The sequence below is a fragment of the Gadus chalcogrammus genome, chromosome 2 (assembly GCF_026213295.1).
Source record: "Gadus chalcogrammus isolate NIFS_2021 chromosome 2, NIFS_Gcha_1.0, whole genome shotgun sequence".
Lineage (NCBI taxonomy): Eukaryota > Metazoa > Chordata > Actinopteri > Gadiformes > Gadidae > Gadus > Gadus chalcogrammus.
The window spans coordinates 2,485,624-2,500,381 of NC_079413.1; the positions used below are offsets into that span (position 1 = coordinate 2,485,624).

At 49.5% G+C, this 14,758-nt stretch overlaps 1 protein-coding gene across 1 annotated transcript in view; it reads right to left on the minus strand.

Annotated features, from left to right (window-relative positions):
* Window positions 1–1,125: 1,125 nt before the first annotated feature.
* Window positions 1,126–14,758, minus strand: part of LOC130403879 (MAGUK p55 subfamily member 3-like) — a 17,010-nt gene continuing 3,377 nt past the window's right edge. Inside the window, exons 4-17 of the mRNA XM_056608406.1 lie at window positions 14,411–14,491; window positions 14,064–14,201; window positions 13,090–13,171; window positions 11,456–11,541; window positions 11,214–11,288; window positions 10,566–10,762; window positions 9,220–9,284; window positions 7,722–7,742; window positions 3,748–3,903; window positions 3,101–3,181; window positions 2,613–2,706; window positions 2,350–2,458; window positions 1,714–1,842; window positions 1,126–1,305 (exon numbers count right to left, since the gene is read on the minus strand). Coding sequence (XP_056464381.1) covers window positions 1,126–1,305; window positions 1,714–1,842; window positions 2,350–2,458; window positions 2,613–2,706; window positions 3,101–3,181; window positions 3,748–3,903; window positions 7,722–7,742; window positions 9,220–9,284; window positions 10,566–10,762; window positions 11,214–11,288; window positions 11,456–11,541; window positions 13,090–13,171; window positions 14,064–14,201; window positions 14,411–14,491 — 1,494 coding nt within the window. The remainder of the gene's footprint in view (window positions 1,306–1,713; window positions 1,843–2,349; window positions 2,459–2,612; window positions 2,707–3,100; window positions 3,182–3,747; window positions 3,904–7,721; window positions 7,743–9,219; window positions 9,285–10,565; window positions 10,763–11,213; window positions 11,289–11,455; window positions 11,542–13,089; window positions 13,172–14,063; window positions 14,202–14,410; window positions 14,492–14,758) is intronic.

Consider the following 14,758-nt stretch of genomic DNA (forward strand, 5'->3'; position numbering starts at 1 on the left):
GTTGTACGAACCACATTCATCCTCACGTCAATACATTTAACATTCAACGTGTGTGTGTGTGTGTGTGTGTGTGTGTGTGTGTGTGTGTGTGTGTGTGTGTGTGTGTGTGTGTGTGTGTGTGTGTGTGTGTGTGTGTGTGTGAAGGACATCCATCCATACCTACGCTATTTGTGATGTAAACCTGGTAGGTTCCACACACACACACACACACCAGTGGGTTCAGTAGGGAGTCAAGGGTACACAGGTTGCATTTCTGTGCTAGGAAATCATTCGTGGGCACACATAAACATGTACAATATTTACAAAATGATATAGTTTTGTATAGTCGTGCATATCCCTTAAAATCAAACGGTGGTTTCCTAAACTATTTTCTTTTGGTTCTTTGTTTTTTTGTTTCATCATAGAAAATACAGCAATCCAACATTCCATGTGTGTATAATTTTAAAAGTCACAAAGAATTGTGTTGAATAATTATTATCCGAGTGTGTGCATGTGGAGGTTTATGGAAGACAGCGCAATATTGAATGGCATACGATTTGAGTTCAGAGTGAGTTCTGTGGTTCTGGCTCTGGTTGTGTTAAACTGTGGACACCGAGCAGGGGAACGGGAAGCACTGGACGTGGGGATAGTGGTGGACTTCAACCGTCCTGCAACCCTCCTGCGATAAGTCCAAAGAGCGGCCAGAAGAATGAAGAAGTCTCTTTTGGGGGCACTTCACTGCAGCGCAGCTCAGTGCAGCTCACAGCGCAACGAGAGGAAAGAAAGAATCGGAATAATCACCGTGGCATTGTCTCTGAAAGAAAAAATACATCAACCGACTTCTGACTCCTGAATCAGGAGAAGAGCGAGAGACTTGTTCTGTTCTGTTGTGCGGGCTACTTCACAGCCTGTGTACGGTCAGACAGCCGTGCGTCTGTCAGGGTTCTCTGTCCGTCTGTCTCTGTCTCGAGTTCTCCCTTCAGGACGCACTCCAGGACTCCAGCTCCGACTGACTCCTCAGACCGGAGACGGTCGGAGGAGGGTGGAGGGGGTGGGGGGGGGGGGTGGGGTTGGCTTCGCCGGGGAGCAGGGTTGGTGGTTAGAGGAGATGGAGGAGGGGGAAGGGGCCCAGGAAACAGGGACTCCTCAGGTCCTCACCCAGCCCAGCGGCACCCAAAACGTCTCCCTCTCCAGCCGCTCCAGGATCCCTCGGAGTTCTGAGCAGGCACTGGCCGAGTCCTCCTTGATTAGGACCCGGTCCACCAGGTGCCCGTACTGCTGGTCGATCTGGATGGCCGACTGCCGCATCTCCTGCAGGTCCTCGTCCTGATGTGGGGGGAGAAAGGCGGTTGGAAGGGAACCCGGACACCCGAGACGTAGGGACTAGCAGGTGTCGGCGACTTTGCAAAGCAGTGGGCGGTTGAATGCAGGGTTGTAAATCGTTAGCCTTACTGCCTGAGTCACATTTTGACCAGGTTCTGATATCTCTACTCTCCTAACGCTGCTGATTCACTGTGCTTGATTGGCTGTATCCTAAGCCAATCAGAGTACTTTTTACATTTCATAATCACTATCTCCATAAATCTATTTGACTCAGGCATTGACGCTAAATACAAGATGAACCTTAAAATATGACTTAGGCAATTATGATATGAGGCTAGCGATATCAAATAGCAACAGTTGAACTTGACACCAGAGCGATTGGTGTGATTATTCTTTCTATGTCATACTCACTGTATTACGGGCGTGATCGCCCCCTGCTGGTGAGGTGGCGGCGCCGCGGCGCCTTCTGCTCTCAGGAACGCGCGGCTTGACAAAGATGATGTAGGGTTTGAATTCGGCTGTGCGCAGCCTCCTCAGCGCCTGAGGAGAAGGGTACAGATTGGAGGATTAGAACATCCGGAAACCATGTTGCCTGTTCACAGCAGCTATTACGGTTCTTCAAAATTGTGGTGGCTGTATAACTGTAACTTTTTTGAAGATTAAAAACGATCCTCCCAAGTCTCCATCACCGTCGGATTTGTCGCTCTTTAGTCATAAAGACATTATAAGGCTATCCCCTTAGTTTTTAGAACTTTCCTAACAGAAGGTCAGTGTTGTAGGGCTAATGATAGAAACCAGTGTCGAGTGATCATCAGGGAACCCTGCAATGTTCCACTCATAATAGCATGGCTGTACAATTTTGACAACCAAAATGGTCAACTATTTACGTTGAGTTACATTGTGATTCAACCGAAAAATATTAAACATTTCCTCAACATCTGCCTCGCTGGAGGCAGATGGGTCAGCATAGTCGTCATTATTACAGCTATGAGTTTTTCTACGCTATAACTAATGTAGAAAAACCGCAGTATTCTGCCTATAACCTACCTCTGGTTGAACGTCCACCAAGCACATCTTGTTCTTGGCCTGCACTGAGCGGATTGCCTCTATACTGGTGCCATACTGGTTCTCTTTGTATTCCCCGTGCTCGATAAATCTGGGGGAAATTAGAAAGAGCCATCCCGATTAGACTCTCCCCACCATGCGACAACAAAAAAAATTCAGCCGTCACAAGACAACTGGCAGACCAATGCAATCACTGGCAGACCATTACAACAACTGTCAGACCATTCAAATCCGTGCAAACCCACTTGTTGTTCAACACGTCGGCATCAAACTGCTGCTTGGCCACAAAGTGGTATTCAACCCCTTCTTTCTCCTGTGGTTTCTTGGGTCTGGTCGTGTCTGTGGGAACACACAGTAGTGTTATGATGTGTGTGTGCGAGAACGTGTAACACTAGCATACACGTGTATCAATGCAGTGTTTCCTCTAACACTAGCGCACACTAGTACCGTACTGTATCAAAGAGGACACACACACACACACACACACACACACACACACACACACACACACACACACACACAATACTGAAAATGAAAACAAAGAAGTTGGCTCCTACATCATGTAACAACATGCAACAGAATGGCCTTGCTAAATAATAATGTTACAGAACTGCTTCTAGCAGTGTGGTCAGGTTGAGGGGTAACACACCAAGTGCATGCTGTTACAGGTGGGGGTGTGTTACGTCTATGTGTTACAGACATGGTTGTGTTGACTGATGTGTTGGAGACTCACGTGGGACGGCCACGGCGTAGCGATGCGGGTTCTCTGCGATCACCTTCTGCTTCAGCTCGTTGATTCGTGCTCCCAGGGAACCTTTGGCAAACACATTAGGAGACGTGGACGAAAAAAATTACTGTCAAGAAATAAATGACGGTAAATGGTAACACACTTCAATAAGGGTGCACTAATGAGGATTACTATATAGAATTGGCATAGTTCAGGGTTATCGCTAACTCTATTAAAGAATGGATACATTAATACATTAGTTAACCCCATTACCCTAGTTAACAGACATCATTAGTTAACATGAAAATCTTTCGTAAATGATTACTAGCCAATAAGCAAAATTGTAAGTACCCAAAAGTATGGAATTGTAAGTAATTGTAAATTACAATTTACACAGGTAAATTGTAATTTACAATTTTTTTTGTAAATTGATGGTTAATTAATGTACCCTTATTGTAAAATGTAACCGGTATTATTAATCTGGGGAAAAAGCAATTATATTAAGAAATCCTCCATATAAAGACATAATTGATGGCAGTGCATGCTACCTACCACTAGAGGTCAGTATGATTTCAGGCATCACAAACACCACTGCGGTAATACTTGCATGTATAACATGCTCTCACAAGAGACACATCCACTGGTCTTCCTACCTATGAGCACCACCAGGCGGGGCCTCTCATGGCCTCGCTGCTGGTAGCGTGAGACCTCTTCGTAGGTCAGGTAGTCCGAGTCTCCCGCCTCAGACCCCTCGCCAGACGAGCCCTGTCGGTCCTTCCGACTCAGACGGAAGCTCCTCCTGAGGCCAGCTGGGCGGGGGAGAGAGCAGGAGCAGAGGTCAGGGTCTCCGCCAGACACGGACCGCAGCTGCTATAGTTGCTTTACTCATGCCCAGATAGAAGTGTTGGTCCTTGGCTGTTAGGCAGCCAAGCTTGGCAGTACAGTTACAGATCTGGTTTTGTTTGTCGTTGGCATGCAAACCACACATGGCGCCGTCACCCGGCAATCGCATGAGTGTTTGCTCCGTGGGTGGTGAGCGATGGGTTCTAAATGTACGTTGCGCCTGTGAGGACAGAGTAGGACGTACGTGCATTGTTTTACGACAATATGTTCATCGCCTGATTTATCGGCGGGATTAATTTTGCAAAGTCCCATGTGTCAGTTCAGCTCTGACCACATGAAGCACACAACCAGCTTTGGTGCTGACGAGGAAGTGGGTATAGTTTGTTTCTGTGAGTGCGCACTTTGTTCATCTTCTAAAGAACAATAAAGGTTCCTGAACCGGCGGCTCCACGGCTCCATGGCCATGGAGACGCCCGTCACGTGAGAGATCCGGTTTAAACACGAGCATGCTGCACAGAGTGAGAGGCCGCAGGACCGCACCAGGACAAACGACACAGCCTGGTCTCCGGGGAAACCAGCCTCCCATCAGATGAAGCTGTCATCCTATTGGATTAAGCCGTTATCCTATTGGATGAAGCTGTCATCCTATTGGATGAAACCGCCATCCCCATTGGATGAAACCGCCATCCCCATTGGATGAAACCGCCATCCCCATTGGATGAAATACACCGGAGCGTATTCGTTTCCCGGGAGCAGCCCTGTCCGTCTGTCCCACCTGTCGGCGGTATGTCTGAGGGGAAGAAGCCGGGAACTGTACCTGAGTAAAATTCCCAGGAAAACACCTGGCCACAGGAGGGCGCCACTGGTTTACACTTAGGAGAGACTATAACCGACGTTAGAGCATCACAACCCAGACAGCCACGCCTCCACACAAAGAGAGAGGGGAGGGAGGGAGGGAGGGAGGGAGGGAGGGAGGGAGGGAGACAAGCTTCAATCGTGCCTGGTCGAGTGTGCATTGCGTCCGAACCAAAGCGAGAACCCCGGTGGGTGTTGGGGTGGGGTGATGGGTGTAGGGGGGGTAGGGACGGGGGGGTCGGGGGACACTGGCCACAGCAGCGTGCGCGGCGGCAGCAGACAGACACGGCAGAGGGAGTAGAAGAATCCAAACACGGCTTATTAGGGCGTTGGCGGAACACGGTGCTTAAAGCAGTGCCACTGGTCTGCAGCTGTGTGCTCACTGCTAGTGACTGCACTGCAACAATAAATATATATAGTTATACATATATATCTATGTATAGGGTTCTTTGCAGGAAGTGGAACATTCCATATGCAGAAAGCACGAGTGCCCCCCCCCCCCCTCCCAACACCAAGTTACTCTCCATGTTTGACAGGCCCGAGCTGGATTCCAAATGCGCTCTGGGTTCCGGGTTCCTCACCTCCAGCTGATCCAGATTGTTAGCCCAAAAATAACACGGGAAGGCTTGTTCTGTCACTTTTTTTCCAAACCTGGAATTTCCCACCGCAGTCTCCCTCCTGAATAAAACATCCAGAGACTATAACCGGCACAGCGCTGACGTTCATCCAGGCGGTTCCGGATGCTCGTTAGTGAGGGACTGTGGTGAGATTGCTCCCGGAGCTGAGCGATAGCCAAGCCGTCTTTCTTGGATGAGGAGCGGCATATGGGGGGGGGGGGGGGGGGGCGTGGTGGGGATGGGGGCGTGAGGGAACAGGAAGGTTTCAAGATGAAGGGGTGACATCTTTTGAACTGCGTGATTGGATTTCATGCATCATCCGCACGTGGCGATGGCTTGGTGTTCGGCCTGCTCAATCAACAGGAGCACAATGATCTCCTAGGCCCGATTGTTGTCATGTTGGTTACTACTAGGATCGCCCTATTTTCTCAGCTGATTTCAGTACCAAACATGAAAGCTGGCACGTGGAGGATGGCGATATAGGAATGATGCACTGGCATGTGGTGAGGCAGATCAGATACCAGCCGTGTTCAGACAAGGAGGCCACGCCACCCACACGTGTTCCGGTCACGGTGGATCTATTCTGGTCTCGTCTGACACAAGTGGGAACCATCTGATTCACACGTAGGCAAGCGCAGTGTATGCACGTAGGGCCGTCATCAAAGCCACAGTCTGGAAGCAGCTTCACAGAGGAGCAATAACCCCTTGATCGTAAAAACCCTGAAGCTCATGCAGAAAACGTATCAGAGCTCTACAGACATTGAAGAGCTTTCCTTCATCGCTTCTTTTAAGGGGAAGGAGATCCAGAATGAGATCTTCTCATCCGGGCACTTTCAGCTACCCCTAACCCCCCCCCCCCCCCCTCCCTCCCTCCCTCCTTCCCTGGACACACTGTTGACCTACTCAGCAAGGGATCCAAACCCCCCCTTCCCACTTAATTGCAGCAAATTCATCCCCAGCCCACGAGCAAGCACGCACGCACGGCCAAGACTGGCGACACACCAGGGCACAGAGGAGCGGGCGGGAGGGTTGGCGGGAGGAGAAGGAGGAGGTGGAGAAGGCGGTGCACGCTCTCACCTATGTACTGTCCATTGAAATAGCCCTCACAGTCACAGTCCTCTGCAGGGAGGCGGGGGGGGGGGGGGGGGGCACAAAATATATGGGGTGAGCACAGGGCGAGAGACCTGGAAGAGTAGAGGAACAAAGGCGTGGGAGAGAGAGGATGGGTGTTTATGTTTATGCAAAGGGGAGGTAGATCGGGGAGATGGAGCGGGCTGCAAGCCGAGAGCAGCGGCAATCAGGATGGGGACAGCAGGCCAGCTGGGAGATTTTTAATGGATTTCCATAAGTAGAGGTCACTCTGAGGTCACACAGCCTTGCCATGGCAACCACGATGGAGGCTTCAGACATCAGCAACAAAATCGTTGTTCGCAGGAGGAGAGGGATGAGGAGGAGGAGGAGGAGGAGGAGTGGGAAGAGGAGTGGGAGGAGGAGAGAGGATGAGATACACGAGCAGGAGATAGGTGGACCAAGAGAGATGCGGAGGGAGGAGCAACGGCCAAGGACTAGGGGAGGAGAGAGAGGAGAAGAGAGAGGAAGAGGGGTGGGAGAGGAAGGGATAAGCAGGAGAGCGAGGATGAGATGCAGGAGCTTGAGAGAGGAGGACCAAGAGAGACACGGAGGGAGGAGCGACAGCCAAGGAGAGGGGAGGAGAAGAGAGAGGAGTAGAAGGGAGCTTGGGATAGGAGAGGGGTAGGGTGGGGGAGGAAGAGAGGAGCTCCTCTGTGTGTGTCTGGGGTCCTCTCTGGTCTCTCTACACACGTGTGCACATCCTGTCCCCGGGAGTACGGGCCTACTGCCAGCTGCCTCTCACACACAAGCCCAGCGCTCCAACGTATCAGAGCATGTATGGAAGAGCGAGAGCCTGCAGAAAGCCTGAGAAATAATTTAGTCGAACCACACACTGCAGGGGAGAGGATGAGATGGGGGGGGGGGGGATTGTGATGATGCAAGGAAATGAAACTATATTTAGGAGAGTATACTGGAGAGTATACATGAGACACACAAAAGTGCTCAGGTTGTACACACGCACACAAACACACACATTGATCAAGGGAAGGAAGAACTAAATGGAATTGCATGCAGCACACAAACACACTCACGCAATTAACATGTATGTCATCCGTGTATTCCTCGTGAGAGTGTGTGTGTGTGTGTGTGTGTGTGTGTGTGTGTGTGTGTGTGTGTGTGTGTGTGTGTGTGCGTGTGCGTGCGTGCGTGCGTGCGTGTGTGTGTGTGTTTTGAGGACCCACCTTTATCACATCCTTGGTCATCTGATGTAAGATATTCAGAAAGGAGATGAAGAGAAAGAGTATAAGAATTCTCAAACAAGTATTCACATCCATAGCCGGCAATGTTAAATGGAGAGGTGCTTTCTCCACAAATAAAGAGTAAAGATTCAAAAAATGAACTTGTTATTTTCATTCTTTGCTCAGCTCTTTCCACCGCTCAGAAATCCATACAGAGGGCGGGAACGTGGGCCTGACCTCCCGCCTCCCCGCGTTGCTTCTCACCGTCCCCCGAAGGAGATTGATGGAAAACTAATTTTCAGCCGTGTCAGTCCACAGGTCTGCGTTAAGCCTGTATTCCATCAAAGTTGGACAGAGGGCTGCTATCTGGAGACATCTGGACAGATGTATCTCAGCTGTGCCTCCTCTGTTAGTACTCTTGGCTGTGGCATGTCCCCTAGCTCGATACACTACCTCCCATTTTTGACAGCTAGCAAAAGTGTCAGCGAGCTAAAAACTAATTAGCTGCCGAACTTGATAGCGAACGTGTCAGCTGGCTCACAGCAGGAGGAGGATGATGCGGCAGCAATCTGAACGGGGCCAACCCCCGGTCGGAGATCAGAGATAATTAAAGGAGTGAAGGGAGAGTGGGCATGGCTGGGCCAGACACGCAGCGAGTCGTGACACAGGCAGCGGTTCCCCGCGGCGACAGCTAGCTAGCTAGCTAGCAAGGCGTCCTGCTTATCCCTAGCTGTCTCTGCGTAGCTTCGAGATAACGGGATTGCGTTGATTTAATGCGCCCCGACGAGCGAGCGCTCATAAAAACCCACCTGGCTACTTCCAGTGAACGGAAGTGGAATGGCGATGGCGGCGTAGTGCTTCACGTGCCTGGGCGTGTATGTTTACCACGACCTTTCTGTCGGCTAAGCCCCTTCGCTGGCTTAATCATTGCTTGTTGTGTCGATGTCTGGCCTTGTGTAAGCTGCGTTCACAACAGCCGCGCTGGCCAGATGGACGGCACACCACCAAGAGAGATTTATTTTGCATCCTCTGTTGCGGTTTACTGTTTGCGCACGCACACACACGCACACACACACACACAATCACACCCAACGCGTCGGATTTATCATGTGCGATGGACCAGGAATACTGATGCTGATGAGAGATCGCAGACAAAAAAGGTGAATGAAAGCCGAGTGCTAGACTAGGCTGGGAGAACGTGCAAAGAATTACAATTACCCGTCCCTGTAACTACCCAGCCTACAATTAAGGCTCTAGGCCTACATCGTGTGTTTACCCGTCGACAGAGGACAGCTCTAGGGCCTACATCGTGTGGTTCTCCGTCAACGGAGTAAGGCTCTAGTCCTACATTGTGCCTTTGGGTTGATAACTCAAAGTGAAAAGAATGGTGTATGATAATTCATGCTGAATCATAAATATATAATATTATACACGCTGAATAATTGATGTTCGTGATGAGGTGGGGGACTGGAACACTGAACCACAGAAGAGTCCAACTTACAGATAGGATTTTGGGGAGATTTTGCGTTGGGGAGTGTGCCCATTTTAATCCTGTAGGCCAGTCGTCTGGGGAGCAACGACAAGCAGGAGATCCAGAGAGAGGCAAAGGGAACATGGGAAGAAGAATCAGGTGAGAATACAGAAGCTGTAGAAGGTATTTACTGGGATGTTAATTAGAGAGGAAGAGAGTATAGGTATTAACTCAAAGAGACTGAAGGGACCGATACCAAATGTAGATATAGATTCAGATGCCAAGTATAAGAAGAAACATAAAGAGTAAAGTAGCAGGAAACTGAACATGGATAAGCTTTAAAGGTCGGGAGACTATCAGTATTCTAAGCCATCCAATTATAAATAACTTCTTTCCGCAGCCATTTGTTTTGCAGACGCTTTTTTTTTCTCGGTGTCCTTAAAACTGACGGTATTATTTTCATCCAGCTAATCTATTTATGCACCGGACCCAAATAACCGTTCGGCATTTGCAGCGCTTTGAGCTGTTTCCATGATAATTGGTCTGTCTGTGTTTCAGCAAACAAGGGGCCACTTGACTTGGTGGGGGCCACTCCGATACATCTCAGCGAGGTATAATAACGCGTTCACCGACTCAACTCGTGGAGGGCCCGTTCAATTGTTTGTCCTGAGTCGACGCCGACGGCTCTTGTACATTCATTTAATTTAAGCTGACCCCCCCCCCCCCCCCCCCCACCCACCCCGGTGGATCCCACGGGACGTGGATCGTGTGGATTATGATAGATCAACGCTGGATGAATTATTATATTGGCACAGGCTTGGCTTAAAGGATTGGCTTATGCAGCCCCTTTCATGGTTTGCTTGTGTTTCCATTGTTCGTAGGGTTTAATTGCATTATGTGCAATCCCTAGCATGGTCCAAGGCTTTGGGTGGGGGTGGGAATCAGCAGGACATGAGATGATTGGGTGGGTTAAAGTTAAAGTGGCCATCTCAAAGATTGCCATTTCGTTTTCTTTCGGCGACACCTTTGACGATTACGGTCACACTTCCCTCAGATGCAAACAGCTCCCCACTGAAACCTATTTCGTAACATTCATTATGCTGCAAATATAAGGGCCACAGGCTCAATCACCATTGTGTGATTGAGCCTGTGAGATAGAGATAGTGGCTCAACAGATTCTGACTAAACAGATTTTAATTGACTTGATGGGGACAATGGGGACAATCCCCCAATGACCAAAAAATTGTTTTTTAAATCCCATCATTTTCGAATGCTGAAACAGTGGGCTCATGGACACTGTGCCATCTCCCTGAGATCCACCCGCAGACCGCCCCCCAGCCCCATGACCCCTCCCGGCTCTGCGGCCTCGCTCTCACCTCTCCTGGAAGTGTTTGGACGGGATGAGGCCGGCCCGCAGGTTGCTGTCCCCGACCCGCTTGGCCTGCCACCAGGTGGGGTCGTCCTGGGTCACCACCTGCAGGATGTCCCCCCGCTTGAAGGGAAGTCCCGCCTCCTGGCAGGGCGTGGCCTTGTCCTCCAGGGGGATGTAGTCGAACAGGGCCCTCATGTACACCTGCGGGCGGAGGACCGGGAGGGAGGGGGGACGGTGAATAGGGACGCTCAGGTAGACGTGTGGCGGCATGTGGCTCAGGAGGTCACGCGGGTTGGCTGGCAACCGGAAGGTCGCTAGTTCGATCCCCGGCTTGTGTTTGTGAATGTCGAGGTGTCCCTGAGCAAGGCACCTCCACCCATCGGCTCCTGACGAGCTGGCTGTCGCCCTGCATGGTTGACACTGCCGTCAGTGCGTGGATGTGTGTATGAATGGTTGAACTTTAGGCAGTATTGTAAAGCGCTTTAAGTGGCCACTCGTAGAAAAAAAAGGTAAATCCTATAACCATTTATTTAAGCTTTGATCTACCCTCTCTCTTACAAATCTTTTGTTGTGGAGGAGAGCCTGGAGTAAGCCCCCCTCCCGTCCTTGTGAGTATGGCAGGTAAGTGGAAAGTGGCGGTTCAGACACTCACCTTGCTCTCTCTGAGACGGTCCTCCTCCTTAATGGCGGGGATTATCTTCAGGGTGATGGAGCCCTGGGACTGGGACTAGAACATAAACAACAGAGACAACACGCTTTTAGTTTGCCTCATCTTCGTCAGACTTGAGTTGTCCTGGTAACACTAGAGTCTAGCAGAGTTTTTGGTAAAACAAGGTATTAGCTTGTTGTATAAAGTGTGCGTCCAACGGGGGTTTGAACAGTGGTTCATCCTACCAGCAGTTGGCTGATCTCGTCGGGCTTCTTGTGGATTATGGAGACCCCGTTCACCTCTCTGAGCTCGTCTCCTACGTGGACCAGGCCTAGGGAAGGGAGGACACAATCCCCTGTTAGGGAACTACAGGGGATTGAGTTTCTCGTTTTAATCTATACATGTTGAGAACCCATGAAGGCTGTGAATCCATGAATGTATTGAATCCTTGAATGTTATGAATTCATCAGTGTCGGGCATCTATGAATGTTATGAATTCATTATTGTTGGGCATCCATGAATGTTTTGAATTCATTATTGTTGTGAACACATTAATGTTGTGAACCTGTGCATTTTATGAATCCATGAATGTTGAAAATCCAGATGTTGTGGATCCAACAATGCAAATGCTGGCGTTAAAATAACTGACATGGACGTCCATACGAGTCAAACCCCTCCCGTAGAGACGTGTTGTGGTTCTGCCGGATGCGGTCGCCACATGATACGGGGTTTCCCTGCCCTCCACACATCAAATATCGGACTAATGGGTCTCAGATGCCCCAGAGAGCGCCCTGTTCTGCAGAACGGTAATCTGTTCAGACTTCAGCCCGGACCATGAAACCCAACAGACCGGGGAGCTGGTCGATCGATCGGCCCGCTTCTCTGCTCTGCTCCCTCTCAGCCACAGGTAATAAAACCACAACTTTCAACACGTACACCAGGCGTCGCAGCAAACTGAAATCCGCAGGCAGGCGTGTACAGGTTTCGGTCATTTGTTAAGCTTTGTTCCCTCATCAATACTTCAGGTCTTCCAATTGGCTGCACGGAAACAGGAACAAGTCCTACATGATGAATGGATATTGCGACTTACTTTCTGAACCTAGGGTGGCCCGGGGAATATGTGCTCTTAGAGACGCACATACTGTCACACCTTTTCTCGCGGGCTACGTGGCAATGGAATTAGATGGTGTGTGACTGAGTCTCTCGGGTGCAAAGCAGAACTGCTGAGGTTTTCAAAAGGCTATCCATCATGAGCATCTCTGCCGGGTCCCGGTTCGCTCTCCTTCTGGGCTCCGGCAGCAGCAGCTGCTCTGCGTCTCATCCCAGGACTCCTTCATCTTGTCGTCGCTGGTGGAGTACACAGTTTTAGCTTCCCCGTGCTGTGGTTTTATATTATATACGCTGTATATAGATCGGTTTTTAAGGTCAGCGCCCATCTATTGTGCCTCGCGTTGGTTTAGCGAGCGAGCGAGAGGAATATATTGTCCCAGTGCCGCTCCAGATAAGCATCAGCAAATAGAACGTGGAAGGTAGTGCGACAGGAAAAAGACGTAGCGGAAGATGGGAAGTTAGGAAGAGGACGCAGATAAAGAACGATAGACAGATAGCGACATTTAGAGACAGATTGAGACAGATAGAGACAGATCGATAGATAGACACAGATATAGGCAGATAGAGACAGATGGAGGCAGGCATATTGGCAGGTAGAGACAGACAGAGACAGATGTATCAGAGGGTAGAGACAGGTAGGGACAGATGTATCAGCAGATAGAGGCAGATATATATCGCATATAGAGTTTCAAATGCACACTGACAGCCAGACAGACAGATGTGAGCATAGTGTCATTGGTAGGCAGACAGACAGGCGTGATGACAGTACCACTGCGGTCAGCAGCACCCCCTCTCATGATGCGGGCCACGATTACAGAGCCGGTGGCATCGTCGCGTCTGATGGTGGCTCCCTGCAAGAAGAGACACAGTTCACAGATGGTAGAGAGCAGGTAGCAGACCGGACGTGCTTACATGGTGTTTTCCACGCGCTGGAACACTGTGACCTTCTGTCTGACAGCTCCCTTTCAGGTGCATGTTTACAGCCGGATCAGGAAGAGTAAAATACATGCAAAATGCATTCGAGTGGCATGATATTCAAACTACAAAACCACTTCCAGTGATGGTATATTGACTGATTATAGGTATCCTTGTTGATAAAAGACAATCCAGGGATCATTCATAAAAAGAAACTGAGGCATTTCCTGAATATTTCATCAATATTCCTGTTAGCCAAACAGAGAAATTGCATACTTGTGGTCAATGCGGATGATTGTTTAAGGGACTGGGTGTCGGATTTTACATCCATAAATTCCAAATTGCCAATATTTGAACAACTTGCAATTGTATAAAAAATATGAGACCTTCCATGACTCTCTCTGTTGCGTAGGAAAGCTTGTGGGCTGAGTTCTGTTACATTTGAACTGGGACGGATTTGCCCTAGTGTATGAAGAAGAGCTAGCTTTAGCCACTGTAGTTAGATTGAACTATAAGTCGTATTGTGTAGTTAGCTTATATTACTCCATAGCTTTCAATGCACAAGCTCTAGCTTTAGAGCTAGCTTTATCCCGTTTGAATGAAGTGAGATTGTATTTTTAGTTGTGTTGTTTAGTTTGTATTGCTCCATGGCTCTGTAGGGCTGCAGTTCACTTACAGCCAGAGGGGGCAGTCATGTGGAGTTTATGATTATTACATAGAGCACCTTTAACACTCACATTCAGTCACATCAGGTGTGACTGAAATCTCAGTGCATCTCCACGACCCCAAACGGTAGAGCCCACCAACGGGGTCCCCTTGGACACTCACCAGGGGCTCCTTGTTCTTCACCAGCCGCACTATCTTCACCGACTCCTCCTCCAGCTCGTCCTCAAAGTCGTCCGGCATCGGGGGCAGCACCGGGTCGAAGTTCTTCTGGGCCACTGTGTCGTGCACCGAGAGAACCGCCTGATAAGGGGACCAGAGCGCAGTAGAGTGCCGGGTGAGAACGCTGCAGCCAGCGGACACGGACCCGGCCCAGAGCGAGGCGCCCGCCAGAGTCTGTATTTAGCAGCGCTGACCCTCCGAGCGCTAATCCCTGTGATTACAACATCTGTGCATGCGTGCGGGTCCGCATGGTCTGTGATGAATAACAACCAATATTGTGGATTCTTTGCCTTAAGATGTGGCGACGTCAGCAGATGCAGGAGCTCCTTCTCCTCGCTGCTCATTGGTCCACTTTGAAGTTCTTCAACCACCTGCCAATCAGAATGAAGCACCCACGCCATCAATGTTTGGGCCACTTAGTTGATACCATGCATAGCCTCTGTTCACAACTATAGTTAAGTATGCATATACAAATAAATATGTAATATATGTATGTAATTCAATGTTTAGTATCTTAATGAAGGGTTTGGGAATGCAGCCAACATGTTCGGTACAGGTCACATTTGAATAAAATACATCAACTCTGCAAAAGAGAAATACTGCTGATTCAATACATCAGAAGTCAATGCGAACGACGC